A 27,093-nucleotide genomic window follows, 5' to 3' on the forward strand; every position below is an offset into this window, starting at 1 on the left:
CTGCTCTTCTTTTCCTCCCTTGGTTTTGTCCCACACCAGAAGGGGTGTCACATGCCCATATGTGGACACCTCAGCCCATATGTCTGAGTTCCATCCCATCTCCCACCACAGACCCTCCTTAGCCAACCCTGAGACTGCAGGATCTGAGTTGTGACATAGTTCACTCTCTAGAGACCAAGCACGGGGAGAGGCCTGTGTCAGAAGCAGGCTTGGAACCATTTGAACATGGAATCCCAGGTCCTTGGTATATGCAGCCCAATCTAGAAGGGGATGTGTGGGCTGAAAATAGACAGGTCCCCTGGCCCTGCAGACCCCTTATTCTGGGGGAAGAGGCTTGGCTGGAGGAGAGCCACTGCAAGAACCATGGTCCTAGGGCAGAGGACAGTTGTCCAGGTCTAAAGGAAATACTGACTTTAGCTTTGCATTTCACAATTTACTGTTTAATGCAATTGAAAACGTATTGTAAATTTATTTTTATTATTTTTAATATGAAAAAGTTACCCTAGCACCACTTATTGAAATCCTGTCTTTTCTTCATTGATAGACAATGCAAACTGTTGTGAATCAAGTTTCCATGTTTGGGATTCAATTTTAGCTGTTTTTGTACCATGGGTCCACTATACCATGGGTCCGTTTGTATGGCTGTACATTAATTGTTCATATCTAGTAAGAGAAGTACCCTAGCCTTGTTTCTGAAGTGCATCTTGAATATTTTTGGCATATACATTTTGCTAAAAATTTACCGTATGTATTTCTAAATTGCCTTGTCAAGTTATATACAGAGACACACACGTACAAAGTCTTATTGAGAATTTGATTGGAATTACGTTGAATCTACATTTAACTGTTTATGTTTCTGTATTTCACTATATTGACATCTTTACTGTTGTGAATCTTCATAGCATTTACTTCTCCACTTATTAGTTGTCTTTCAATGAAGTTTTGTTATTTTACTATTAAAGTCTGTTTAGTCAAATATATCCCAAGACATTTGCATTTGTTACACTATTATAGTGTCTTAAAAATTATATTATCTGTTATTGGTGTATAGGAATGCATTGATTTTTGAATATTAATTTTTTTTTTTTTTTTTTTTTTGAAACAGAGTTGCCCTCTGTTGGCCAGACTGGAGTACAGTGGTGTGATCTCTGTTCACTGCAACCTCCACCTCCTGGGTTCAGGCGCTTCTCCTCCCTCAGCCTCCCAGGTAGCTGGGATTACAGGCGTGCACCACCATGCCTGGCTAATTTTTGTATTTTTTGTAGAGATGGGATTTCACCATATTGGCCACTCTGGTCTTGAACTCCTGGCCTAAAGTGATCTGCCTGGCTCTGCCTCCCAAAATGCTGGGATTACAGGTGTGAGCCACTGCACCTGGCCTGAATAGTGATTCTTATATTCAGCAAATTTGCCAAATTCTCATGTTATATCTAGTATTTACTTATAGATTCTTTTGAATTTTTTATGGTTTCTTTTTCCAGTCCACATACGTTTTATTATTTTCCTTTGTCTTGCTCTAGCTAGGGCTTCTAATATGATGTTAAATAGAAGTGGGGTAACAGTGGGTACTTATTTGTGATTTTAAAGGAAATTTTTTTTCATGGACTATTCTTAGTTTCCAAAGCAAATGCTTTTAGTGTCATTTACTTATAGGGGTTTGTTGTTGTTGTTGTTGTTGTTGTTTTTGTTGTTTTGAGTCGGAGTCTCACTCTGTGCCCAGGCTGGAGTGCAGTGGTGCAATCATGGCTCACTGCAGCCTTGAACTCCTGGGCTCAAGTGATTCTCCCACCTCAGCCTCCTGAGTAGCTGGGACTATAGGCATGCACCACCATGCCCAGCTAATTTTTTCATTTTTGGAGAGACAGGGCCTAACTATGTTGCTCAGGCTGGTCTTGAGCTCCTGGCCTCAAGTGATTCTCCTGCCTTGGCCTTGGTCTCCCGAAGTGCAAGGATTACCCGGGTGAGCCACCACACCAGCCCTATAGGCTTTTTTTTTTTTTTTTTTTTTTCCTGAGACAGAGTCTCATCCTGTTGCTCAGGCTGGAGTGCAGTGGCACGATCTTGACTTACTGCAGCCTCTGCCTCCTGGGTTCAAGCTATCGTCATGCCTCAGCTTCCTGAGTAGCCAGGAATATAGGCACATGCCACCCCGCTCGGCTAATTTTTGTGTTTTTAGTAGAGATGGGGTTTCACCACGTTGCCCAGGCAGGTCTCCCAACTCCTGACCTCAAGTGATTTTCCCACCTTGGCCTCCCAAAGTGCTGGGATTGCAGGCATGAGCCACTGTGCCTGGCCTTCTATTAGGTTTTTGAAAATAACCTTTGTAGGTTAAGGATATTTCCCTCCTTTTAGAAATTGTTCCACATTTTAAATCTAAATGAATATTGACTCTTTTTTGAAATTCCAGTTATTGACATGTTAGACTTTCTCAGTCTATTTGGCATGTCCCTTAAGCTTTCTGTCATATTTTCCGTCTCATTGTCTCTCTGTACCAGATTCTGGATGGTATTTCTTCAGCCCTATCTTCCAGTTCATGAATTCTCTTTTCAGTGATTTTGGTTGCTATTAATACTACCTTTTAAGTTTTTATTTCAAGTATTAATGTTTTTCATTTCTAATACTCGAATTTGTTCTTTAAATTTAGTTTCTTGCTCATTATTTATAATTTCTTCATTCTTTTCACGCTTTCCTTTTATTTATCTGAATATATATGCGTTATAACTCAGGTATCTGAAGTCTTTGCAGGTCAGTGTCTGCTGAATCTTACTCCTGGTGTCTTTATCCTCATGTATTTTGTGATTTGTGTATGTGTGAGAGCTGTCTGTTTTCCTTGGAACTTTATCTTTTGGAATTACTTGAGGGCTGGGTTTCTTCACAGAGAATTTTCTTCTGCCAGGCTCCTGGAGATACCACCAGTTTGGTAGTACTTTACATTTTTAGCTTGAAGCTTTTTAGAATTTGGTGGCAAAGTTGAAGGAGAGCTCTTTTGTAATTAGAGATCCTGTAGGGGATAATTTTTCCCCAACTCAGCACCATTTCAACTTGGAACAGTTTGCCTTGTGGTCCTGGGGTCAAGGTGGAGGTGGAGTGATTGATATAGCAGTGGAGGAAAGAGCTTATTCATTTCTAGTTCATCCTTACCTGATGGTTTAACCCTTTTGGGTCTCAGACTTGTGGGGATAACTTCTCCTATGGACTCCCTAATTTGAACAGTCTAGGCTTTGCCTCCTTTCCCCAAACCCCAACCATTGAAAATTGAAGTTTACATTCACCAGGTTGGGCAGATGCTCTCAAGGCAAATGCCACTTTCATTTAGTTTTTGACCTGATTATTCGATATCTACCTAAAAACTCAGTAATGCCTTTAAACATGTTTGTTACAGCTTTTCCTATATTTCTAGTTGTTTTCGGTGGATCAGGGTACCTAATATGTCATACTGCTGAAGAAAAAATCTGCCATACTATCGAAAAACAATGGCTATTTTCAACAATTTTTAAAGGTTTTTTTACAAAAGGGAAAGGTTAATGAAAAATAATTTGTGTTTTGAAAAAATGAGAAATTTATTGAAGAGCTTGGGAAGGTATATTCTAACAAGCTTTTGCCACTTACAAAGAGAATCACAAGAAATACTGAAGCAGCAACAAAAGAAATCTTCAGGGGATCCCACTTTGTCCTTTGACCCTAATAGATAATATCAGAATATTTGATATTCGTCAGGCTCCCCACCTCAGCAGGAGGCCACCAGGAACCATGAAGATGAAGTACCCACTTTCTCTGTGACTCTGGAGATCTTAAGGCTAATAATGATAATATAAGGCCAAGATCATCAGATCCAGAGGGCCATAGTTACAGGTTGAAACAGTCTCACCAGACTTTGGGTGGTAGTACTGGGAGGCCTGGAATATTTGAGGTCTGGACGAGAGTCAGTAACATTCTAGACACATGGTTTCAGTGCATATAGCCAAGATGAGTTTTTAGAAGACCACCTGAGAGTAATTTATTTCAGGATAACACCTATCCAAGTCAAATACTAACAGTCACTAATGTCCGAAGTGTCTAGTGTCATTATTATTCATTGTTTTCACGACATGCCAGAGTGTTCATGTGTCTGTCATAATAACCCTGATCATATCATATGGGATGGAGGGTTGGAAAATTTCCTCTCGGTAGGGGAATGTTCCAGAAATGCCTCAGCAGAGTGAATGTCTATAAGTGGTATATTATTAAGTCCTGAAGACTAAGACAGAAGAACTGGACCCCAGAGTACTTTGGGATATTGCATTTTTTTTTCTTTGGATTGAAAGTTCTTTAAAATTTTTCTATGAACTAAAAATAACTAGAAGTTTATCATTATATCATCAATCTCTACTCTTAAATCTTAGATATTCTTTATGTTCATGAAAATTTGGGGCTTTGGCAGTGGAGGCATTGGATAGAATTTTATTCTGGTCATTATAAGAGTGTTTCATTTATAATTTAATCTGATAATCTAACAGCTATTAAGCAAAATTGTCTTTAAATATAAAACTTTTTCACAAGTCATATTTTATTTAAGGTAAACCAGATGAAATATCAACTACCTGAAAGTATTTTCCAAGTAGATGAACTTTTGCACCGTCTCAATTTTTTTGTAGAAGTATGCAGAAGGTACTTGTGGAAAATGACTGTGGTAGGTATAGCATGTTTAAGGGGGGAAATTGATAATCAGCGAGTTAATACAGGCATTTCTTGTCCTCTGCAAAATTGCACAATAGAAATAGCAGGGCTTGTGGGAAATGTTAAGACTCCTCAAAATCTATGCAATTTTGTAGTCAGAGTTCCAGCAGAAAAGTGACGCCTTGGGAGATAACTATGGGAGTATGAAAAATGCACAAAAAGGAAAGGGTAGAAATCTGTCTACACTGTAATTAGAGAAGGACTAGTGGAGCTCTGATACCTTTAAAGTGGTCATAGAAGGCAGTGAGACTCATCAGGAGCGAAGAGCCAAGACCGTGTGGGTAGAGTGTCTTAGGTGTAAGCACTCCCTTTTTATTTTCTGAAAATACAGTTGAAGGGCTCCTGCTGCCAAGGTAGCAGTTGACCCGAAGTGTTTCTTCTTTTCTCTGAAGGTTATAATTCTCCATCTAGCACATCAAGTCTTGCCCAGCAAAATTCATGTATGAGCTAACCAGCTACCCATTTTATATCATTCTCTGTTTACCAAATGCAACTGAGCTTATTCACATGGTGGAAACTCAGGTTTCAGCAGAACAGACTCTTTGGGAAAGCATCCAAAGTTTATAATTAATTGCTAAATTAAATGGGCACTAAACATTCTCTTTATATACCTTTCATTGATACATATAAAACACATTTGCTACTACTAGTTCTATGGACCAGTAATTTGGATTGCTTTTGTTGGAAGTACTGAGACCTTAAACCATCAGGGATGTAAGGCTATGAGGTAAAGTGTAAGGTTTCTCTGTCCTTTAACTTATCAGAATTATTGTCATTTCCATTTTTAGGACACTTCAGAAAATGTAGAATGCTGTGTCATTTTCAGTCACTTTCCATTTATCTTTAATAATCTGTCGAAAATTAAACTACTACATACAGACACACTTCTAAAAATAGAGGTATGTATGCCTATTTGTCTTCATTAGCATAAATCACATGCTAAGTGCCTTCTTAATCATGCAGTATTTTGAGGGTGATAAGAGAACCACCTACCAGTGAAACCAATGGTTGTGGCATTCAAGGAGCTTATACTGTAATGAAGAAGCAAGGCAGACTGTCATAATTTGAATCATCTTCACCTTAAGGCAAATTAGGGCCTTGGTAGCAAGGGATGGAGCTTGGACAACTGGCTGAGTTGTCGGGTTTTTACCTGAAGTTGGCAGTGGCAGCCTGTAGTCTTCTGAATAGTACTCAAAGAGGTATAACAAACTTGGGCTTGACTAGCACCTATGTAAGGAGGCACAATCTAATGAAAAGATACGGTAGCAGGAATAGAAGTGGCCGAAGATTCCTGAAATTAGGAGCCCAATAAATGGCTACTACTCTGTGATGGTGCCATAATAGAGGTTTGTACAGATTCCCCCCTTAAGAATGTACGGTACTGTTACTAGCTGAGGTGGTTATGTTTGTAGATATATCCAGCAAAGTGGATGGATATTTTATCAAACGTTAACAGAATATTTTACCACCAAAGTAGTAAAATTGGGCAATTGAAAATTCCCAAGGAATTGTATCAGGTACTCCTTGCCTCATTGCAATTTTATAAGGATTAAATTTGTTAATATAGGTAAAGCATTTAAAACTGCCTCACACAAAGTACCCAAAGGGTTGGGTATTATTATCACTTTAACACATGCAGACATATGTTATATGTATGTATAATATTCAAATATATGTCCTTAAAGCAGATAGTTTCATATAATGCATTTACCATAATAAAAATGGGAAATTGATTTATGAGTTCTGAGTATGACTAATGAAATATTTAACGAAGGGATATCAAAGAAAAAAAGAAAAGAACTTTGTTTTGCTTCAACTCTTATAACCTATTCTCTCCTGATTTTAAACAAGGTTCCAGAGATAATTTCGTAGAAGTAATATTTGACTACTCCTTTTTCTGCTAAAAGCATAGACTTTTTTTTTTTTGAGAGAGTCTCCCTCTGTCGCCCAGGCTGGAGTGCAGTGGCGTGATCTTGGCTCACTGCAACCTCCACTTCCTGGGTTCAAGCGATTGTCCCAACTCAGCCTCCAGAGTAGCCCGCTGCCACACCCAGCTAATTTTTGTATTTTTAGTAGAGACAGGGTTTCACCATGTTGGCCAGGCTGGTCTCGAACTCCTGACCTCAAGTGATCCGCCCACCTCAGCCTCCCAAAATGCTGGGATTAACAGGCGTGAGCCACCATGCCCGGCCCTGTACCATAGACTTTAATGACCTAAAATTGCCATTTGGTTTCAGAATGGACATTATGTCTGTCTGTCCGTCTCTCCCACTCTCTCTCCCCGCTTGTCTCTCTTCGATTAACTTCTTAGGTAAATTCTCCCTTAAAATCTCTTGTCTAGGTTTTTTTTTTTCTTGGAGTAGGCTCTTTGGTGACATCTCTCATACCTGGATTTTTTTCCTGCAGCCTGTTTGCTTGCTAAGCATCTGAACTTCTCTTCGGAATGAGAGAGCATCATGTTGCAGTGCACTGTTTCAGTGGATACCAATACATCTCTTAGCCTGTTAATAAGTAACTTTGGTATCTTAAGCATTAATAATTGTGTGTATAGGAGAAAGTGGTCCGATAAAACCTGCAGTTGGTAACTTACTTGCTTATCCAGGTTGGCTCCACAAAGGCTTTGATTCTTCAGGTCCCTTGTTTCCTCTGCTCACTGATACTAAATACTGATGTTATCATTTATCTTCAGTGGTGCATATAAGGTTCTTTTCATAAATATGACCTGCACTTATAAGCAGAACCAGTTTATTCTGCTTTCCAAATTTTTACTTAGAGAGGGCCAATGGTAAAATGAAGTGTAATATTTCTGTTTCTGTTTTCCTAGGGTAAAAAACATAAAGCTTATCTTAGGTCGGCAGCAATTGAGGAAGAAAGAGAGTCTGAATTCGCTTTGAGGCCCACGTTTGATCTAACAGTCAGAAGGAATCACTTGATTGAGGATGTTTTGAATCAGCTAAGTCAATTTGAGAATGAAGACCTGAGGAAAGAGTTATGGGTAAAGTATAATTCTCACTTAATGTTTTTGCTGCCGAGAAAAGAAAAACATAAAAGAATGTAGCAAAGGGTTTCATAGAGAGGAAGTTATCTTCCTTTGCCACAGAGGTTTATTTTAGGGTTCCTCTGATTCCCTAGTTGCCTTTGAGTTTTGGGTGATAGCTGTGGGCACTCACTCAGTATGTTTGGGCTAAGGAGCAGCAGGCAAAGTGGTTGTTCTCCCCACACCCTGCTCAGGTAGATAGTTCATTGTTGGCCCTAAGAGGTCCAGTCCCTTCTGAGGTCTGGTCTAGCCTGGCTAGCACCACCCTTGAAGGGTTTCAGTGAGATGGTTAGCATAGAGGAGAATTAAGGGGTTGTTTTTGTTCTTATGCAGTAACCTAAATTGGCACAGGCATGGTGACTCACACCTGTAATTCCGGCTCTTTGGGAGGCTGAAACAGGTGGATCACCTGAGGTCTGGAGTTCGAGACCAGCCTGGTCAACATGGTGAAACCCTGTCTCTACTAAAAATACAAAAATGAACCATGTGTGGTGGTGGGCGCCTATAATCCCAGCTATTTGGGAGGGTGAGACATAAGAATCACTTGAACCCAGGAAGCAGAGGTTGCAGTGAGCCGAGATCATGCCACTGCACTCCGGCCTGGGTGACGGAGCGAGACTCTGTCTCAAAAAAAAACAAAAATAATAATAACCTAAATTGCTTTGTAGAAAAAAGAGAACTTTCTCTTTAAATCCTACAGTTATTTGGGGGTATAATTGTAGATTTGACCATGTTCGGAAGATCTTTAACTGATTTTTTGTCTAATTACCATATAATTTGTCTTCTTAGTAAATATTTGATACCGAATCATAATGACCAGTAGATCTTTTGAGTGCTGTCCTTGTGGCAAGAACTGTTGTAAGTGCCTTATACCTAATTTGTAACCCTTTCAACAACACTATGTGGCAGATTCTGTTTTTCCCTCATTTTACAGATGGGGAAACTGAGGTACAGAACTATTAGGTAACTTATCCAAGAGTAACCCAACTGATAAGCATCAGAGCCAGGATTTGGGCCCAGCCGTTAGGCACTAGACTTTCTGCTTAATGAAGACGGATAAAGATTGGGCTGATAATATTTAGTAAATGGAGTATTTTTGATTGGGGATGCTAGTTTATCACTTCTCCTACTCAGATTAAAGAAAGATTGACTTTACTAAGTCTCAAGATACCGATTTAAAAGCATATTGCACCCAGACACAGTGGCTCATGCCTATAATCCTAGCATTTTAGGAAACCGAGGTGGGCAGATCACCTGAGGTCAGGAGTTTGAAACCAACCTGACCAGCATGGTGAAACCCCATCTCTACTAAAAATACAAAAATTAGTTGGGTGTGGTGGTGGGCGCCTGTAATCCCAGCTGCTTGGGAGGCTGAGGCTTGAGAATTGCTTGAACCCAGGAGGTAGAAGTTGCAGTGAGCCAAGATTGCCCCACTGCACTCTAGCTGGGCGACAGAGCAAGATTCTGTCTCAAGGAAAAAAATATATATATTGCAGTTAGAGTTGGCATTTCCATGTATTTTTGCACACAGATAATTGTATAACTCTAATCAACTCGTTATGTGATTCTATGCTTTGCCAGTCAGTCTACTCGATTATTTGAGTTCCACTTTTATATATTGTTCATTCCGTTTTTAAATTCAGGTAACACTCAGCATTTACCATCTGCAGGCTCTGTGTGAGGCATTTTATATGTATGACCCCTGTAATCTTTCTGATAATCTTGTGGGAAAACTGAGGCTTTATGAGATCGGGCAGCTTGTCCTTAGTAAGAAGAGGGGGAAGGGTTTGACACCTGGTCTTGCTACAAAGATTTTTAATGTTTCACTATTTCACTGAGAGGAATGGAAGAGGCAGCATCTAAATAAAGAAACTGGTAAGAGGAGCTTTCTGGGGATGCTAGTATAACATCTGGGTAGAAATGTTGAACAGGCCTTTGGAAGTGACTGTCAATCAGGAGAGAAAATGCACTGAATCTGAAGGTTAAATACCTATGGGTGGTAAACAAAGTTTAAGGAGAAAATGAGCATCCAGGGAAAGAACAGAGAGAAAGGACAGAAGTGTTAGGATATGTCTGCAATTCTGTTTCTAGAAATTAAGCCAGCAGGAAAAAGAAGAGAGAAATAAAACCATGAAGAGTGCTTCATAAGAGAAAGCAAGGGAGAAGAGTGTGTCAAGAAAAAGGACGTGATCAGAAGTGGAAAATGAGTTAATGAAATCAAGGAGATGAGATATGAGAAAAAGTCCTTGGAGCTTGGAGATTTACAGTTCCTGGTCTTCTTGGAAAGACCTATTTAGGTGGAGAAGTGGGTTTGGAAGTTGGCGTATATCTCTGAAGTTTGGCAAGAGTAGAAGGAGCCCATGTTGTCTGTATTGGAGACAATGTGTTGGGATTTTTTTTTTCCTTTTAAGGTTGGGGGGACCTTAACATGTTTGTGAATGGAAGTGAAGGATTCCAAGAAAAGGCAGGAATGGAGGGGTGACTGAAGGAGCAAAGATGGGTTATGATAGCATCCTCTTGGGAGGGATTGGTGTCAGCAGTGGGGGTGCAGCCTCCTCGGGGAGCAAACAGCCACTTCAGCAAACACCTTGTGTGTGCTCTGGTTTTTTGAATATCTTGATTTTTATTATTTATTTATTTATTTTTGAGACAGAGTCTCACTCTGTTGCCCAGGCTGGAGAGCAGTGGTGCGACCTCGGCTCACGGCAACCTTCATCTCCCGGGTTCAAGTGAGTCTCCTGCCTCAGCCTCCTGAGTAGCTGGGATTACAGGTATGCATCACCACACCCAGCTAATTTTTGTATTTTCAGTAGAGACGGGGTTTCACCATGTTGGCCAGACTGATCACGAACTCCTGACCTCACGTGATCCGCCCACCCTGGCCTCCCAAAGTGCTGGGATTACAGGTGTGAGCCACCACACCCGGCCGATTTTTATGATTTCTTTCTGTTTATTTTTATTATACTTGGATCTGATGACTATAATAGTGATGCCAGTTGAGGTCAATTTAGTGGTAAAAACTTTAGGCTCTGGGGTTTGACCGACATAGGATTAAATTTAGGCTGTAGGCCGGGTGTGGTGGCTCATGGCTGTCATCTCAGCACTTTGGGAGGCCGAGGTGGGTGGATCCCTTGAGGTCAGTTCAGGAGCAGCCTGGCCAACACAGTGAAACCCCGTCTCTACTTAAAATACAAAAAAATTAGCCAGGCGTGGTGGTGCATATCTGTAATCCCAGCTACTCTGGGGGCTGAGGCAGGAGAATCGATTAAACCTGGGAGGCGGAGGTTGCAGTGAGCCGAGATCAGACCACTGCACTACAGCCTAGACAACAGAGTGAGGCTCCATCTCAAAAAAAAAAAAAAAAAAAAAAAAACAAAAAAACTAGGCTGCACCACCTACTGTCTAAACTTAGAAAAGTTATTTAAATTCTCAAGGCCTCATTATCTCATAGAATTAATGTAGAGATTAAATATGATAATATAAGTAGGATACTTACCTCAGTGCCTTCCAAATACTTGGGTCCACAATTAATGTTAGCTATTTACTATTATTAAATGAGACTTCATATATAGCAATATAGAGCCCTGGAAGTGATGTATTATTTGCTGTGTTTACTCAGGTTTCATTTAGTGGAGAAATTGGGTATGACCTCGGAGGAGTCAAGAAAGAGTTCTTCTACTGTCTGTTTGAAGAGATGATCCAGCCGGAATATGGGATGTTCATGTATCCTGAAGGGGCTTCCTGCATGTGGTTTCCTGTCAAGGTAAGTTCGCTTTTCTTTGCTTAAGGTATTTTGCGACAGAAAAAGTACATCATATACCATAGAAAATTAGTTTGTCTAGACTATTTCATGTTAGGAGAGGAGTTATTGATATAATTGTGGAGATAATGTATAATTCTAATAAGGTGATTATTTTCTTTAAAATGGAGTTTCTTTTTCCTGGGTTCCCATATCTGTCCACATAGAACTCAAGCAATATATTTTTTTGATCATTTATATAATGCATGGATTAAAAAGGAACCCTCTCTTTTTTTTTTTTTTTTTTTTTTTTTTTTGAGACAGAGTCTTGCTCTGTCGCCCAGGCTGGAGTGCAGTGGCACAATCTCGGCTCACTGCAAGCTCCGCCTCCCGGGTTCACGCCATTCTCCTGCCTCAGCCTCTCTGAGTAGCTGGGACTACAGGCGCCCGCCACCACGCCCGGCTAATTTTTTGTATTTTTAGTAGAGACGGGGTTTCACCGTGGTCTTGATCTCCTGACCTCGTGATCCGCCCGCCTCGGCCTCCCAAAGTGGTGGGATTACAAGCATGAGCCACCGCGCCCGGCCGGAACCCTCTCTTTTTTAGGTACTCATTCTTTGTGTCAGTTCTGTTTTCCTAATGAATTTGAAGACAAAGGCTGTGGAACGAAATTGTGAAAGCTAGTTTATAAGGATTACTGAACCTAGTGTATTTTTATTGCTGGTATGCTTTTGGGAACCAAAACTGTGGCAGGGATTTATTTGGTTTTTTGCTTGTTTGTTTGTTTGTTTTGTTTTGCTTTATTTTTGAGACAGAATCTCACTCTGTCACCCAGGCTGGAGTGCAGTGACATGATCTTAACTCACTGCAACCTGCGCCTCCCAGGCTCAAGCCATTCTCTCGCCTCAGCCTGGCGGGATTACAGTAACTGGGATTACAGGTTCCCGCCAACACACCTGGGTAGTTTTTGTATTTTTAGTAGAGACGGGGTTTCACCAGTTTGGCCAGGCTGGTCTCAAACTCCTGACCTCAGGTTATCTGTCCACCTTGACCTCCCAAAGTGCTGGGATTACAAGCGTGAGAGTGGCAGGGATTTAAATTGACTTAATGACCAAATATTAGGTTGGTGCAAAAGTAATTGCAGGTTTTGCCTTTACTTTTAATGGCAAAACCTGCAATTACTTTTGCACCAACCTAATATAAACCCTAAACATTCTTATCTCAGGCTTTAAATTTTTCAATTTGAGATTTGATTTTATGAAAGAGGAACAAAGATTTATTTAATATAAAGACTTCATTGTACTGGTAAAAACTCATAATACTTTAAGATTTTTTTTTTCGCTTTTCAGCCTAAATTTGAGAAGAAAAGATACTTCTTTTTTGGGGTTCTGTGTGGACTTTCCCTGTTCAATTGCAATGTTGCCAACCTCCCTTTCCCACTGGCACTGTTTAAGAAACTTTTGGACCAAATGCCATCATTGGAAGACTTGAAAGAACTCAGTCCTGATTTGGGAAAGTAAGTAAACAGTTCCTGAGAAAGGACCCTATCTAACGTATATTTAGGCAAATATTTAAGTACATGCGCTTCATAATATTTTCATGTTCAACAGCAGCATTTTAGGTACTTTAGACCAGTTTTAACTTTGACAAGAATTGTTGGATGATAATTTCATTTTCTAAGATTAGGAAGTGTTGATTATTCCCATAACTAGTCTTCAATGTTTGCATTAATCTTTCAACTTTTTCTATGTAGGAACAGTCATGCACAGAGCACAGGTTACACCCTGGTGCAAAATCTGCTAGTGATATTTATGTTAAATGTTGTTTCATGTCATCACCTTTAAAATGGAAACTTATTTCTAAGTTAAAAGACAAGCCACCACCTCACCAAAAAATGGCAACAGTAGAAGGGTTTTAATATCCCTGCTGTGTAAAGCATTCCTACACATCCATAAGAAATATTCACAAAGTATCCAAGAAGGCAACTTGGAAAAGAAGCAATAGAAATGCTTCCTGAATAAAAATGTCTTCAGTCTCACCAGTACTCCTAGAATGCGTATTAAAGTGAGAGGCTAATTTATACTTCAAGTTGACAGTGGTTTGAAGTGTTGATGCTATATAGTATTAGCAAGGGCTTGAAAACTTTCATTTTAATTTCAGGTATTCATGGAAATATAAATTGGTAATCCTTTTCAGAGAACAGTGTGGCAGGACTTAGCAAAATCAAAACATATTTGCCTTTTCAACCCAACTATTCTACTTCTAGACATTTAACTTTCAGAAATACACAACCATGCAAGGATCAGTGTATAGTAATATATACTATATTTATAATTTATAATATAAAGACTCCCTAAATGTCCTTCACTAAGGGAATGATATATTTTTGGTATACCTGTGCAAATGGAATACTACAGAGATTTTTATTTTTATTTTTTTAAAGAGTAAGAACAGGACAGGCATGATGGCTCATCCCTGTAATCCCAGCACTGCGGGGAGGCTGAGGCAAGTGGCTTGCTTGAGCCCAGGAGTTTGAGACCAGCCTGGCCAACACAGCGAGACTTCATCTCTACAAAAACAAACAAACAAACAAAAACAACAAAAATTAGCTGGGCATGGTGGCACATGCCAGGAGGCACACCTCAGGAGGCTGAGGCAGGTGGATAGATTGAGCCCAGGAGGTCGAAGCTGCAGTGAGCCGTGATCATACCACTGCACTCCAGCCTGGGCGACAGAAGAAGACCCTGTCTCAATTAAAAAAAAGAATAAGAACAGTAATATGATTCTAGTATTATTATCATCCCTCTTTTACAGATTCAGAAACTAAAACACAGAGAGATTAAGTAACTTGCTCAAGGCCCCATAATAGCAGAACGATGATCTGAACAGTCTGGCTCCAGAGTCTATTAATCATTTATACCAACTGTACTAATAAGACAAGGAAAAAAAATCAAAAGCACAAGATTTAGAAAGAAGGAGATAAATTTGTCGTCATTATTTTACTGGAAACATCGAAGATAACCTAAATAATAATTATGCTTCAAAAGACTGATAATTAACAATGTACATGAACTAAAAGATCTTTAAATTTGTATCATTGTTTCTCAAACTTTTAGGTCGTAAGATTCTCTTAAAAATATTGAGGACTCCAAAGCGCTTTTACTTAGGTTGGTTACATCTGTCAATGTTTACAGGATTAGAAATTAAATATTTTAAACACAGGAATACACAAATATCTGTTAGCTATCAGAGCATTCCACAATATCATATAGCCTCATGAAAACTCTTCTGTTTACTCACAGGAGAATGTGAAAAGAGGCAAATAACATCTTAATAATGTTATGAAAATAGTTTTGACCTCATGAACTCTGTAAAGGCCCAAGGATTCCCAAGAATTGCTGGTCTGGCTCACATTTTGAGAACCAGTGATCTCTGTGTTCAGTAAAACTCAATTTTAATCCCAGGAGGCTTTTTATTAAACTTGACAACCTGGTTCTAAAATTTATATGGATGAACAAAGGGTCAAGAACAGCCAGACATAATTCTTAAGGCAAATGAGGATGGAGAACTTGGTCTGTCAGCTATCAAGAATTATTAGAAAGCCGTATTAGTCAGGACAGTATGATGTATGATACTGGTGCAGGTTTTCCAATAGAACAGAAGATAGAGCTCAGAAATGGACCCATGCCTATATGGAACTTTATTAGAGGTGACATATTTGACCAAAGGGAATAGCAGTACTACTTAATAAATGGAACTGGAAAAAAATGATATCTATCTGGGGAAAAAAAATCAAAGTAGATCCTTGTCTTCATACATGATAATCACCTCCATGTGGATGAAGGATTTAGATATTAAATGCAAAAATCATGAAAATACAGGAGAATGATCTTTCTCACCTTTGAGATTTCTTAAACAAGACATGCAATGTACCAACAGTAAAGAAAAGATTTAATACATTTAACTGCAATAATATTAAAGAACAACTTTGTTCATCAAGAGGGTGTTAGAAAAATGCAAAAGGGAAGGTGCTGTCGGGGTCTGAATGTGTCCCCCACAAAATTCATATTTTGAAGCCTAATCCCCAGTGTGGAGCCCTCATGAGTGGAATTCATTCCCCTATGAAAGAGGCCCAAGGGAGCCTATTCGCCCCTTCCACCATGAGAGGACACAGAGGGCACCATTGAAAAGGAATGGGTCGTCACCTATTCCCTTTAGATTCAGACACCGAATCTGCTGGCACTTTGATCTTGTACTTCCAAGCCTCCAGAACCGTGAACAATAAATTTCTATTTATAGATTACCCAGTCTAAGGTATTTTGTTATAGCAGCCTAAATGGACTAAGGGAAATTGCTACCAAGAAGTGTGGTGTTGGAAGCAACTTTGGAACTAGGTAGTTAGTAAGTAGTGGAAGTATTTTGAGGCGCATGCTAGAAAAATCATGTATTGCCCTATAGAGCAGTTCTGGCAAGGGCTCAGAAGAAGAGGAGACCTCTAGAGAAAGCCTTGGTCTTCTTAGAGATTACGTAAGTGGTCGTGGTCTTCTTAGAGATTACGTAAGTGGTCGTGATCAGAATGTTAGTAGAAACATAGACAATAAAGGCAATTCTGATGAGGTCTCAGATGGAAGTGAGGAACACATTGGAAATTGGAGGAGAGGTGATCCTTGTTACTATATAAAGTGGCAAAGAATGTGGCTGAATTCTGTTGCATCCTAGTGTTTTGTGGAAAGTAAGATTCTTAACAATGAAATAGGGCATTTGGCAGAAGCAGTCTCTAAGCAAAGTGGTAAAGGAACAATATGGCTTTTCTTGACTGCTTAAACCAAAATGCAAGCAGGGAGAATTATTTAAAGTGGAATTTATCATTAGGAAAAAAGCCGAACTTAAAGATTTGGAAATTCTCAGCCTGGCTGTGTTGTGAAGAATGCAACCGTGTTTGGAAGAGAGCACCAAGGGTGTGGCCGGGTGACTCTTTTTATTAATAAAGAGATTAGTGTGGATGGGTGGAAGCCTGGTGCTATTCATCACGACAGTGGAAGAATGACCCCAAAGGCATTTCAGAGATCATTGGGGGCTGCCACTCCCATCAGAGGCCCTGAGTGCCAAGGCCTGGAGGACAGAACTATGTCAAGAGTGGCTTTGTGTGCCCACAGGACCTGGACATTTGATGTCCAGCGCTGCTTAAGTCCCTGCTCATTGCATTCTGGCACAGTGCTCCTCAGCTGACCCAGGTGTGTGGGTCACAGTGGCTGTGCCATCTCTGCTGGCACAGAGTGCACAAGCTGTGGGGCCTTGGCTTCTCCCACCTAGATATCAAAGGATACTCCACAGAGCCATGGGGTCCAGGCAGAGAACTGGCACAGGGTTGAGGCGACTGCAGAGATCCCCCCACTAAGGCAATGCCTAGTGGAGTCATGGGAGTAAGGCTGCTCTAGAGACCCCAGAAGAGCCACCAGTGTGCAATTCTAGCCTGAGGGAGAATCACAAGCACCCAATACTAATGTGTGAGAGCCTTCAGGGGTGGGCTGTGCCCAGCAAAGCCATGGGTGTAGGGCTGCCTGGAAACTTAGGAGCCCAACCCCAAACCCAGTGTGTCCTGAAAGTGGGACATTGAGTCAAAGATTATCCTCAAGCCTTAAGATTTAATGTTGCATGCCATTTTGAGTTTTGGACTTAGTTGGGACCTATTACCCCTTTCTTACTTCTATTACTCCCTTTTGAAATGGGAATGTCTATCCTATGCCTGTTCCACTGTTGTATTTTATTTAATTTATTTATTTTGAGAGAGTCTCACTCTGTGGCCCAGGCTGGAGTGCAGTGGTATGATCTGGGCTCACTGCAACCTCCACCTCCCAGGTTCAAGCGATTCTCGTCCCTCAGCCTCCTGAATAACTGGAATTACTGGCACATGCCACCATGCCTGGCTAATTTTTTGTATTTTTAGTAAAGATGAGGTTTCGCCATGTTGGCCAGGCTCGTCTCAAATTCCTGAACTCAAGTGATCCACCCGCCTTGGCCTCCCAAATTGCTGGGATTACAGGCATGAGCCACTGCACCTGGCCCACGATGGTATTTTAGAAGCAGGTAACTTGTTCGATTGCACAGGATCACAGCTGGAGAACAGTTCACCACTTTCCCCACAAAAACAAAAACAACCCACAATGAATAAAACATGGTCTGTTGCTTCACAATACAGTAATTTAAAAATCCAGTGGGAAAAAAAAATCAGATTCCACCTTATCCCAGAGGCCTTTCCCAATGTCATGTATCCCTTCAGAAAAATTTAACTGTGCTCTTTTAAGCCTATACCTGTGTGATTTCCATAGTTCTCTGGCTGCACGTACCTCACTGTATTGTAGGTGAGACTCCCATCAGCATACCTCACCTTCAAGTCCCAGAGTATTGGCAGTAATATCTTAGTCTCAACTTTACATCCCCTATGCCTGCTACAGTAGCGGTTACTTAAATGTTTGTTGAATAAATATTTGAGTGAATGAGCAAATACAATGAGACGTGTTATTTCAAAAGCATGTATAAAGCATCATAGGATGATAGGATGGAAATAATTTAAAAATTGGTTACTGTCCATTTTGATGTGACCTCTATTCTCACAAATGCCCTGAAACTATTAAGGTAGTCTAATTTCAGGTGTTTCTTAAGCTTGATGGTATTGGGACAAGAGGTGCAGAGAAAGTCCTTTGACCCACCTCAGAGTTACTGATACCTGAAATTTAATATGAGACCTATTCTGTAAAGTTCAAAAGCTTCAATAAAGGTAACACCAGTTTGAATGAATTTCACTATCAGTGAACGTTAGAATCCTTTTCTAAATAGAAACCTACAATCATTAGGTAGGGAATTTAGGGTAAAGGGACGAGAACTGTGAAGCAGGCAGGCAGCCTGCAGAATTGCAGACAAGCTTCCTAAATTTGACATATTTAGTTGAGGTCTGGCCCTGTTTGGACTATCAGTACGCAGATAAAGAGGTGCTGTGAGCTGTACCTGACCTCGTACCTTCAGAATAGCTATACACTTGACATTTATTTTAGATGCTGTGTCTAGTGATCATGGTTATTACCTTTTTAAAAGCAAGATTATTTTTTCCTTAGGAATTTGCAAACACTTCTGGATGATGAAGGTGATAACTTTGAAGAAGTATTTTACATCCATTTTAATGTGAGTAACAATAAAAACAGATAACAGATTAGTTTTAATCTGATTAACCCTTTACATATTTAACTAAACATGTCAACTTTTACTTAAAAAAAAAACCTGAACAAATTAGTGAAAAAGGTATTGTTCTTCATCATGATCTAGGTGCATCAGTTAGATTTTACTATGTAACAGCCAACCCTAAAACCTAGTGCCCTAAAGAACAAATACAATTTTGTGGGTTTCTGTACTGGGCCGACTTGGCTAGGCTGGATGGTCTACAGTGGTGTCACTCACATGCCCAGTCACTGGCAGGCTGGTTGGGTTATAGGGTATCAGCTGGAACAGCTTGTCTCTGTTCCCTGTGGTCTCTCATTCTCCAATAGGCTAGCTGAGGCTTTTGAAGCAAGACTGCAGTCTTTATTCTTCACATGGTGGCCTTAGGGTTACAGAGAGGAAGCGATAGCAAGCCCCACCACACATGCTTCTGCTTCTGTCAGATCCCATTGGCTAAAGTACTTTCACATGGCCATGCCGAGATTCAGTGGCTGAAGAGATAGCCTCTCCCCTTGATTGGAAGTGTTGCGAAGCCACTAGGCAAGGGGGCAGGAGAACTAGGATGGGAAGAATTTCATGGCCATTTTTGTAAATCTACCATACTGGGTCTATGCTGTATGAAGTGAATACTCAGATGTAGCAGTTTTCCAATTACTTTATTTAATTTGATCAGTGAAAACAAGAGAATTCAAGCTTTGAAAAAATTTATTTTTATTCAGTATGATAGGGTGTAATTTTTTGTTTGTACATTCCTTGCTAGCTTTTATGACAAAAATGTACATTTTAACACATTCTTTTTAGAAAGTATGCTCCAAAGTGTTTTTGTTGAGACAGATTGTTCAGAATTATGTTGGAGATATTATCTGAGTTCATTTGTGGTTACAGGTGCACTGGGACAGAAACGACACAAACTTAATTCCTAATGGAAGTAGCATAATTGTCAACCAGACTAACAAGTAGGTACAAAAAATGAAATAGTTGGTTTGTATGTATACTATTTTTATTTTACTGAGCTCTAAAAATTCCTTTTAGCTCTTTAATTTTTCATTCTCATTAATCATTTTTCACTAAGGCAGAGAAGTTGGTGTGTGTTGTATGTGTTTTGACATATATATCATGGAGTTTATATTGTGGTAAGGAATGGAAATGGCTTTCTCAGAGAGACTTTTCTATTTCCTCCTGTCCAAAATTACAACACCAACATCTGTCCCTCTTTATCCACTCATTCTGCTTTTTCTTTTCATATCACACATTACCTACCTTTAGGGTTTATTTGCTTATTTATTTCTCATTGTTTCTCCAATGATAGTGAATGCGGCAGGGACTTGGTATGTATTCTTCACCACTGTATATTCAGTACCTAGAGTAGTCTACAGTGGTGCCTGGTACATTGCAGGCACATAGTAAGTATTTGTTGAAAAGGTTACTATGATATTTTGACTTCCCAACATCTAATGGAATGCCATTTAAAGCCATGAAGTTTGGAATTATAGAACCTTCCCTTGATAGTTGGTCAGAGTGGCAAAGAGATCTCTAGGAAGCATGCTGGCCTACATCACATCTTTTTCCACGATTTCTTAATTTTTTTTTTAACTTTGTATTGAAGTATAACCTATATAACAGAAAATTGCACAAATCATAAATGTACAGTTTAGTGAATTTCACAAAGCAAACATGCCTATGTAATTACTGCCAGATCAAGAAATATAACATTTCCAGCTATATAGTTGTGTATTGTATGAATACATCACAGTTTATTTATCTGTAGTATTTTTTTTTCTTTTGAGATGGCGCCTCGCTCTGTCACCCAGGCTGGAGTGCAGTGGTGCGATCTTGGCTCACTGCAACCTCCACCTCCCGGGTTCAAGCGATTCTCCTGCCTCAGCCTCCCGAGTAGCTGGGACTACAGGCACCCGCCACCACGCCCAGCTAATTTTTTGTATTTTTAGTAGAGACAGGGTTTCACCGTGTTAGCCAGGATAGTCTCCATCTCCTGACCTCATGATCCACCCACCTCGGCCTCCCAAAGTGCTGGGATTACAGGTGTGAGCCACTGCGCCCGGCCTATCTATAGTATTTTTGACCAACATAGTGTATTTCAAGTTTTGGACTATTATGAATAATGCTCTTGTGAACATTCTTGTACATGTGTTTTGTTTATGTGCAGGCATTTCTGTTGGTATGTAACTGGGAGAAGTGCTTGGTGCCTTGTGGTTGCCCCTTGCTCCATGCAGGCAGGATCAATCCTCCTACCTGAAATTCATTTGGATATTGATATGGATGATGCCATATGTATGCCAGAGGGTATGAAAATGTTTAGTACGTAATGGGGCTTTCTGGGGAGAGCTGGACAGGCATCCAAGCTGATCTGTTTGGCTTAAGTGAAGAGAGAGGCAGGTGGCTTTAGTTTTTATGGTGGTTCCAGCATTCGGCCAGGGTCAGGGTTCTCATGCAACCCAGAGCATGAGTGGGGAAGTTTAAGCCACTCAGCCATCAGTGGGTGCCCAGGGAGTGAGCCTGTGTTGTGCAGATTTGGAGGCGAAAGGGGAAAAAGGAGGAGTGGGACTTGAAAGTTGTTAGTAAGCAAACATAAAAAATGGAGGCAGACTTTCATCAGTAGAGTACGACAGTTCTAATTGCTGTATATCCACTGTAATAGTATTACTAGTCTTTTTTAAATTAGCCATTCTGGTAGGTATGTAGTAGTATTCCATTGTGGTTTTAATTTGCATTTATCTGATTACTAATGTTAAGCACTTTATATGCTTATTGGCTGTTTGGATATCCTCTTTTCAGAAATAATTATTCCTCATCTTTAGTCTATTTTTCTGTTTTTTTTTTCTTGTCAGTTTATGAGAGTTCTAGATGCAAGTCTTTTGTTGGTCATTATGTACTGCAGATATCTTCTTATATACTGTGGCTTGTCTTTTCACTTTTTAAATGCATCTTTTGATTAACCAAAATTTGTAATTGTAATGTAGTCCACTTTATCAATATTTTCCTTAACGCATAGTGTCTTTCTGTTTTCTATTTTATGAATACTTCCCTATCCTAGGGCTATGAATATATTCCCCTGTATTTTCTTCTAGAAGCTTATCATTTTATTTCTCACATTTAGATCTATGATCCTCTTTAATTGATTTTTTAGTAAGATGCGAGGTATGGATCAGGTTTTATTTTTTCAATTTTTGAAACTGATTATATTGAACCTATAGATCAATTTTTGGAAAAAATTGACATCTTAAAATAATGAGGCTTTAATCCATGAATACAGAATCTCCATTTGTTTAAATCGTCTTTTGTCATTCTTGAAAAAATGTTAGGTAGTTTTCTATGTAGAGATCTTGTTGCAGTATTCTAAATAGGTTTCTTGGATCATTTATTGTATTTGAATCTTCTCTGTCCTTAAAAATTTTTTGTCTGCTTTTCTGTTAGTTACTAGGAGAGGTATATTAGCATCTATACTATACATGTGGATATGACTGTTTCTTTAAGTTTTGTTAAGTTATTACTAAGCACATAACAAATTTTTGAATTGTTTTACCGTCCTGGTATATGACTTGGTTGTCATTAGTAAACGTACTTTTCTATCCTTGTCTTGTTTGTCTGATTTTAGTATAGCTACACCAGATTCATTTTGGTTGATGTTTGCATAGTGTATCTTTTTCCCTTCTTTGACTTTAATCTATGTTTTCACATTTAAGTTATATATGTTATAAGCAGCATATGATGGAGTTGTTATAAAAATTACATTAGGGCCGGGTACAGTGGCTAACGTCTGTAATCCCAGCACTTTGGGAGGCCGAGGCAGGCAAATCACAAGGTCAGGGGTTCGAGAGCAGCCTGGCCAACATAGTAAAACCCCGTCTCTACTAAAAATACAAAAAAATTAGCTGGGTGTGGTGGCAGGCACGTGTAATCCCAGCTACTTGGGAGGCTAAGGCAACAGAATCTCTTGAACCCAGGAGGTGGAGGTTGCAATGAGCTGAGATCGCGCCACTGCACTCCAGCCCGGGTGACAGTGCGAGACTCCATCTCAAAAAAAAAAAAAAATTACATTAGATAACCTCTAGTAACTATGACAGTCCATGGCACATGGTAGGTACTCAAAAACTGTTAGGTATTCTAGCTTTTATTTTTAGCCCCTCACCATTTTGTTCAGGATATTGCAGTAAGTGGAAATAACATTTTGTTTTATTAAAGGAGAGACTATGTTTCTAAGTATATCGATTACATTTTCAACGACTCTGTGAAGGCGGTTTATGAAGAATTTCGGAGAGGATTTTATAAAATGTGCGACGAAGACATTATCAAATTATTCCACCCCGAAGAACTGAAGGATGTGATTGTTGGAAATACAGATTATGATTGGAAAACATTTGAAAAGGTACATCATCAAGTCTAAGTTGATTAAATTCAGTTTTCCTTCCTATTTCCTCAATAACTTTTTTTTTGTATTTTCTCTAGAATGCACGTTATGAACCAGGATATAACAGTTCACATCCCACCATAGTGATGTTTTGGAAGGCTTTCCACAAATTGACTCTGGAAGAAAAGAAACAATTCCTTGGTAAGTATTATATCAATGAATAGATCTGTAATCTTAATGTCTTTTTAATGGGATAAAGATTTCCGTTATGATAAGTACCATTTGCAACAAATCATAGTGTCAGAGCTACGCCTAGTCCAGTTGAACATCCTCTGTGTCCCAACATCAAAAAACAAATGTTAATATATATATAAGCGATCTTTTCCCCTGTGATTTCATCCCTTCTTATTGCTTTTAAAGTTTTTGTTTTTTCATCCAAGCTAAATATCAAGCCTTCTTTCTGTAGCCCTGTCATCATTCACTTATTCAGCCTTTGTGGGATTACCTAAGATATTTTATCTGGCTAATTTTTACTGTTCCTATATTATTAATACTATATTTGCTATTACTGTACACAGCTATTTTATTTGTATCGTTAGGCTTAATGACGTTCTCATTTTCTATTTCCTTACTTTTGAGAAATATTTATCTTCTATTTTTATTTTTGTGAATAACATGTATGTTAGAAGATATTCAGACTTAATAGAAGCCCAACCTACCTTTCCAGTCTTAACTCCTAGAGGAAATTTTTGTTGCAACCAAATAATCCCATTGTCTGAACACTCCTGAGCTCACCTTGCACCTTCCCACCTCCAGGCCTTTCTCTGAAGTTCCTTCTCCTGCCTTGAACCTCACCTGCCTCCTTGTTGCCTTTCTAAACCTTTCCATCCTTAAAGGTCTGGCGTAATTCTGAACTCTTGGAAATCCCCTCAGTCATCCCAGCCTGGCTCTCTCTCCTTATTCTCAAGCATAGCATTGACTCAGGAGGCACTTAACTCCATGACACCTCCTTGGGCTGTCTTATACCTTACAGCTTTTGTCTTGCTATTATGTGTCTTTTTCCTCACAAGAATCTAATATTCCCAGTCATACTTTAAGCTGCTTGAGGACAGTGACTGTGTCAGACATTGTTCGAATACAATCCCCAATGCACTATCAAATGTAGGACACTGCACATGGGCTCACAGTAAAGTTTTGTGAATAAATAGATTTTTTTCTCTGTAAAGAGATTTTGGTCTCCATGTAAAACAGATTGCCTAATTTTATTCTTCTTTTTAGTATTTCTTACAGGAACTGACAGACTACAAATGAAAGATTTAAATAATATGAAAATAACATTTTGCTGTCCTGAAAGTTGGAATGAAAGAGACCCTATGAGAGCACTGACATGTTTCAATGTCCTCTTCCTCCCTAAATATTCTACGATGGAAACAGTTGAAGAAGCGCTTCAAGAAGCCATCAACAACAGCAGAGGATTTGGCTGACCAGTTTGCTTGTCCAACAGCCTTATTTTGTTGTTGTTGTTGTTGTTGTTGTTGTTGTTGTTTCTCTACTTTGTTTTGTTTTAGGCTTTTAGCAGCCTGAAGCCATGGTTTTTCGTTTCAGTCTCTAGTGATAAGCAGGAAAGAGGGATGAAGAAGAGGGTTTACTGGCCGGTTAGAACCCGTGACTGTATTCCCTCCCTTGGATACCCCTGTGCCTACATCATATTCCTCACCTCTTTTGGGAAATATTTTTCAAAAATAAAATAACTGAAAAATTAACATAAAAGTCTTATTCACTATTGAATGTGTTTACCAGCTCTTTTGGAATTGCTATCATTGCATGTAAGATATATCGATTATAATATAGATTAAGCTGTGTCTCTCACACAATGTTTGCATGACTTGGCCTGAAGGGAGACTCTTTAGCTTAGAAGTTTTTTTTAAAAAAACTTGTAATTACCTACCCGATATCTATTCTCCCCTTCTTTCCGTACGGATTCCCTATATGTTCTCAGTCTTTTAAAATCATACATTTCCCAGCCTCTCTTCAAGGTAGGGACAGGTGGCAGTGGTGACAGTTATTGGGAGAAGCTTCTGAGGAAGCTTTTTTATTTAAATGGCTGTTATGCTTTTAATGGAGTTAGGTACAAAATGCATCCAAGCAAAAGAATGTTGTACATACTCGTTAACATAGTGATAAACGGAAATTACACTTTGATAATGTAAAATACAGTGTGTTAGACCCCAAAAAGAAACTACAAAGTTAGCTGCAACTTAAGATACTGGAAAGATTCCTTAGGTTTTTTCTCTCTCTTTTTTTTTTTTTTTTTTTTTGAGACAGTTTCACTCTTGTTGCCCAGGCTGGAGTGCAATGGCGCTGTCTCGGCTCATCGCAACCTCCACCTCCTGGGTTCAGGTGATTCTCCTACCTCAGCCTCCCAAGTAGCTGGGATTACAGGCATGCGCCCCCACACCCAGCTAATTTTGTATTTTTAGTAGAGATGGGGTTTCTCCGTGTTGGTCAGGCTAGTCTCGAACTTCCCACCTCAGGTGATGCGCCGGCCTCAGCCTCCCAAAGTGCTGGGATTACAGGCATGAGCCACCGTGTCCAGCTGTCCTTAAGTTTTTTTTACCCGTCATCTTTATTATAATAGTTCTAAATGATATCTGGGTGGGGCTTAAGGAATAATACAAAGCTCTTTTCAGCTGTGGTTCAAAGAATGTTAGTAAAGCTGTATGACAATGACATTGTGGGACCATGACATTTTCCCAAAAGTATTTCCAATAACATAGGCAGTTGAGAAGCTTCATAGTTTCAAAGTCTGGAAAGCGGTGAAGATATCTTACGGAATTTTAAAACATTATAAACCCCATTTCTCTCCTGGAGACTTTTTAAAGCATGGACATGAGTTTAAAGACACTGAGAAAACATCAGTTTTCATAAAGCTTCAATGAACTCCCCAAGGTACAAGTGTTGTAAGCAGCCTGTTTACTAAAATGTCGCTGCATTGTACTTTTGGAGGTACAGGTATGCTGTGCTTACAGTGAGAGGACAACTTTATCCCTAGTTAAAAGCACCAGGGGTCAAGTTCAGCTTCCATTTACAGAGGATACACCAGTAATCCCTAGGATAGTGAGTGGTTCAAGTACTGCACTACATTTCCAACGTGTCTTACCTATTTGCTCTTAGCACTGGGGCTCCTTTAAACCCTATGTAGATCTATAGAATATTTTTAAAAGAGTCTAAAACTACCTTGAAAATGGTCTTAAAACAATACAGAGCCATTCTAAAAGAGCTCACTGGATACTCTAACATTTAGAGCAGGGATGTCCAATCTTTTGGCTTCCCTGGGCCACATGGGAAGAAGAAGAATTGTCTTGGGCCACACATAAAATACACTAATAATAGTTGATGAGCTAAAAACAAAATCTCATAATGTTTTAAGAAAACTTACAAATTTGTGTTGGGCTACATTCAAAGCCATCCTGGGGCCTGTGGGCCATGCGTTGGACAAGCTTGATTTGAAAAAGGAATAAAGAAAAAAATTGCAGTAGCTCAGTTTCTTTCAAGTGAAGAAGAAAAATGATGTAAAACTAACATGTAGGCTAAAATGTTTGGTAATTAGTGTCAAAAATTACCAAGATTATTAGTACATGTTTTGGTAATCACTACTGCAAGATTAATTTTTTGTGCAAAGTATATATTAATAGAACAGAAAAATTGTTTCAGCCTCTAATAGAAGAAAACACAGAGAAGCAGCTAAAGAACAATTAAAAGTTAGGGAAGTTTGCTAGCTTTAGAATACAATACACTTCAATTACAGAAATACTTCCTTTTTAAAACTACAGTGTTGTAATGTACTTTTAGTAATAACCCAATCTAAGGAGCGTGGGAGGCTTGTGAAAAACTCCACCAAGGTGCTACATTTCTAGTGTGGGGTGAATTTATACTTCTGTAAAAAGGAAAGAACTGAGTCACCTCAGCATTTTTTGTTTAAATAGTAACTCATAATCCAATGACACATTTTGCTTCACT

At 39.4% G+C, this 27,093-nt stretch overlaps 1 protein-coding gene across 1 annotated transcript in view; it reads left to right on the forward strand.

The window, feature by feature from the left end:
- Positions 1-24,832, forward strand: part of HERC5 (HECT and RLD domain containing E3 ubiquitin protein ligase 5) — a 50,046-nt gene extending 25,214 nt beyond the window's left edge. The window contains exons 14-23 of the mRNA XM_012499355.2: positions 4,556-4,669; positions 5,505-5,615; positions 7,541-7,711; positions 11,373-11,516; positions 12,842-13,008; positions 18,605-18,671; positions 19,590-19,660; positions 22,908-23,091; positions 23,172-23,274; positions 24,352-24,832. Of these exons, the coding sequence (XP_012354809.1) occupies positions 4,556-4,669; positions 5,505-5,615; positions 7,541-7,711; positions 11,373-11,516; positions 12,842-13,008; positions 18,605-18,671; positions 19,590-19,660; positions 22,908-23,091; positions 23,172-23,274; positions 24,352-24,557 (1,338 nt within the window). The 3' untranslated portion in view covers positions 24,558-24,832. The remainder of the gene's footprint in view (positions 1-4,555; positions 4,670-5,504; positions 5,616-7,540; positions 7,712-11,372; positions 11,517-12,841; positions 13,009-18,604; positions 18,672-19,589; positions 19,661-22,907; positions 23,092-23,171; positions 23,275-24,351) is intronic.
- The last annotated feature ends 2,261 nt before the right edge of the window (positions 24,833-27,093 follow it).

This window comes from Nomascus leucogenys, chromosome 9, assembly GCF_006542625.1.
Source record: "Nomascus leucogenys isolate Asia chromosome 9, Asia_NLE_v1, whole genome shotgun sequence".
NCBI classification, from domain to species: Eukaryota; Metazoa; Chordata; class Mammalia; order Primates; family Hylobatidae; genus Nomascus; species Nomascus leucogenys.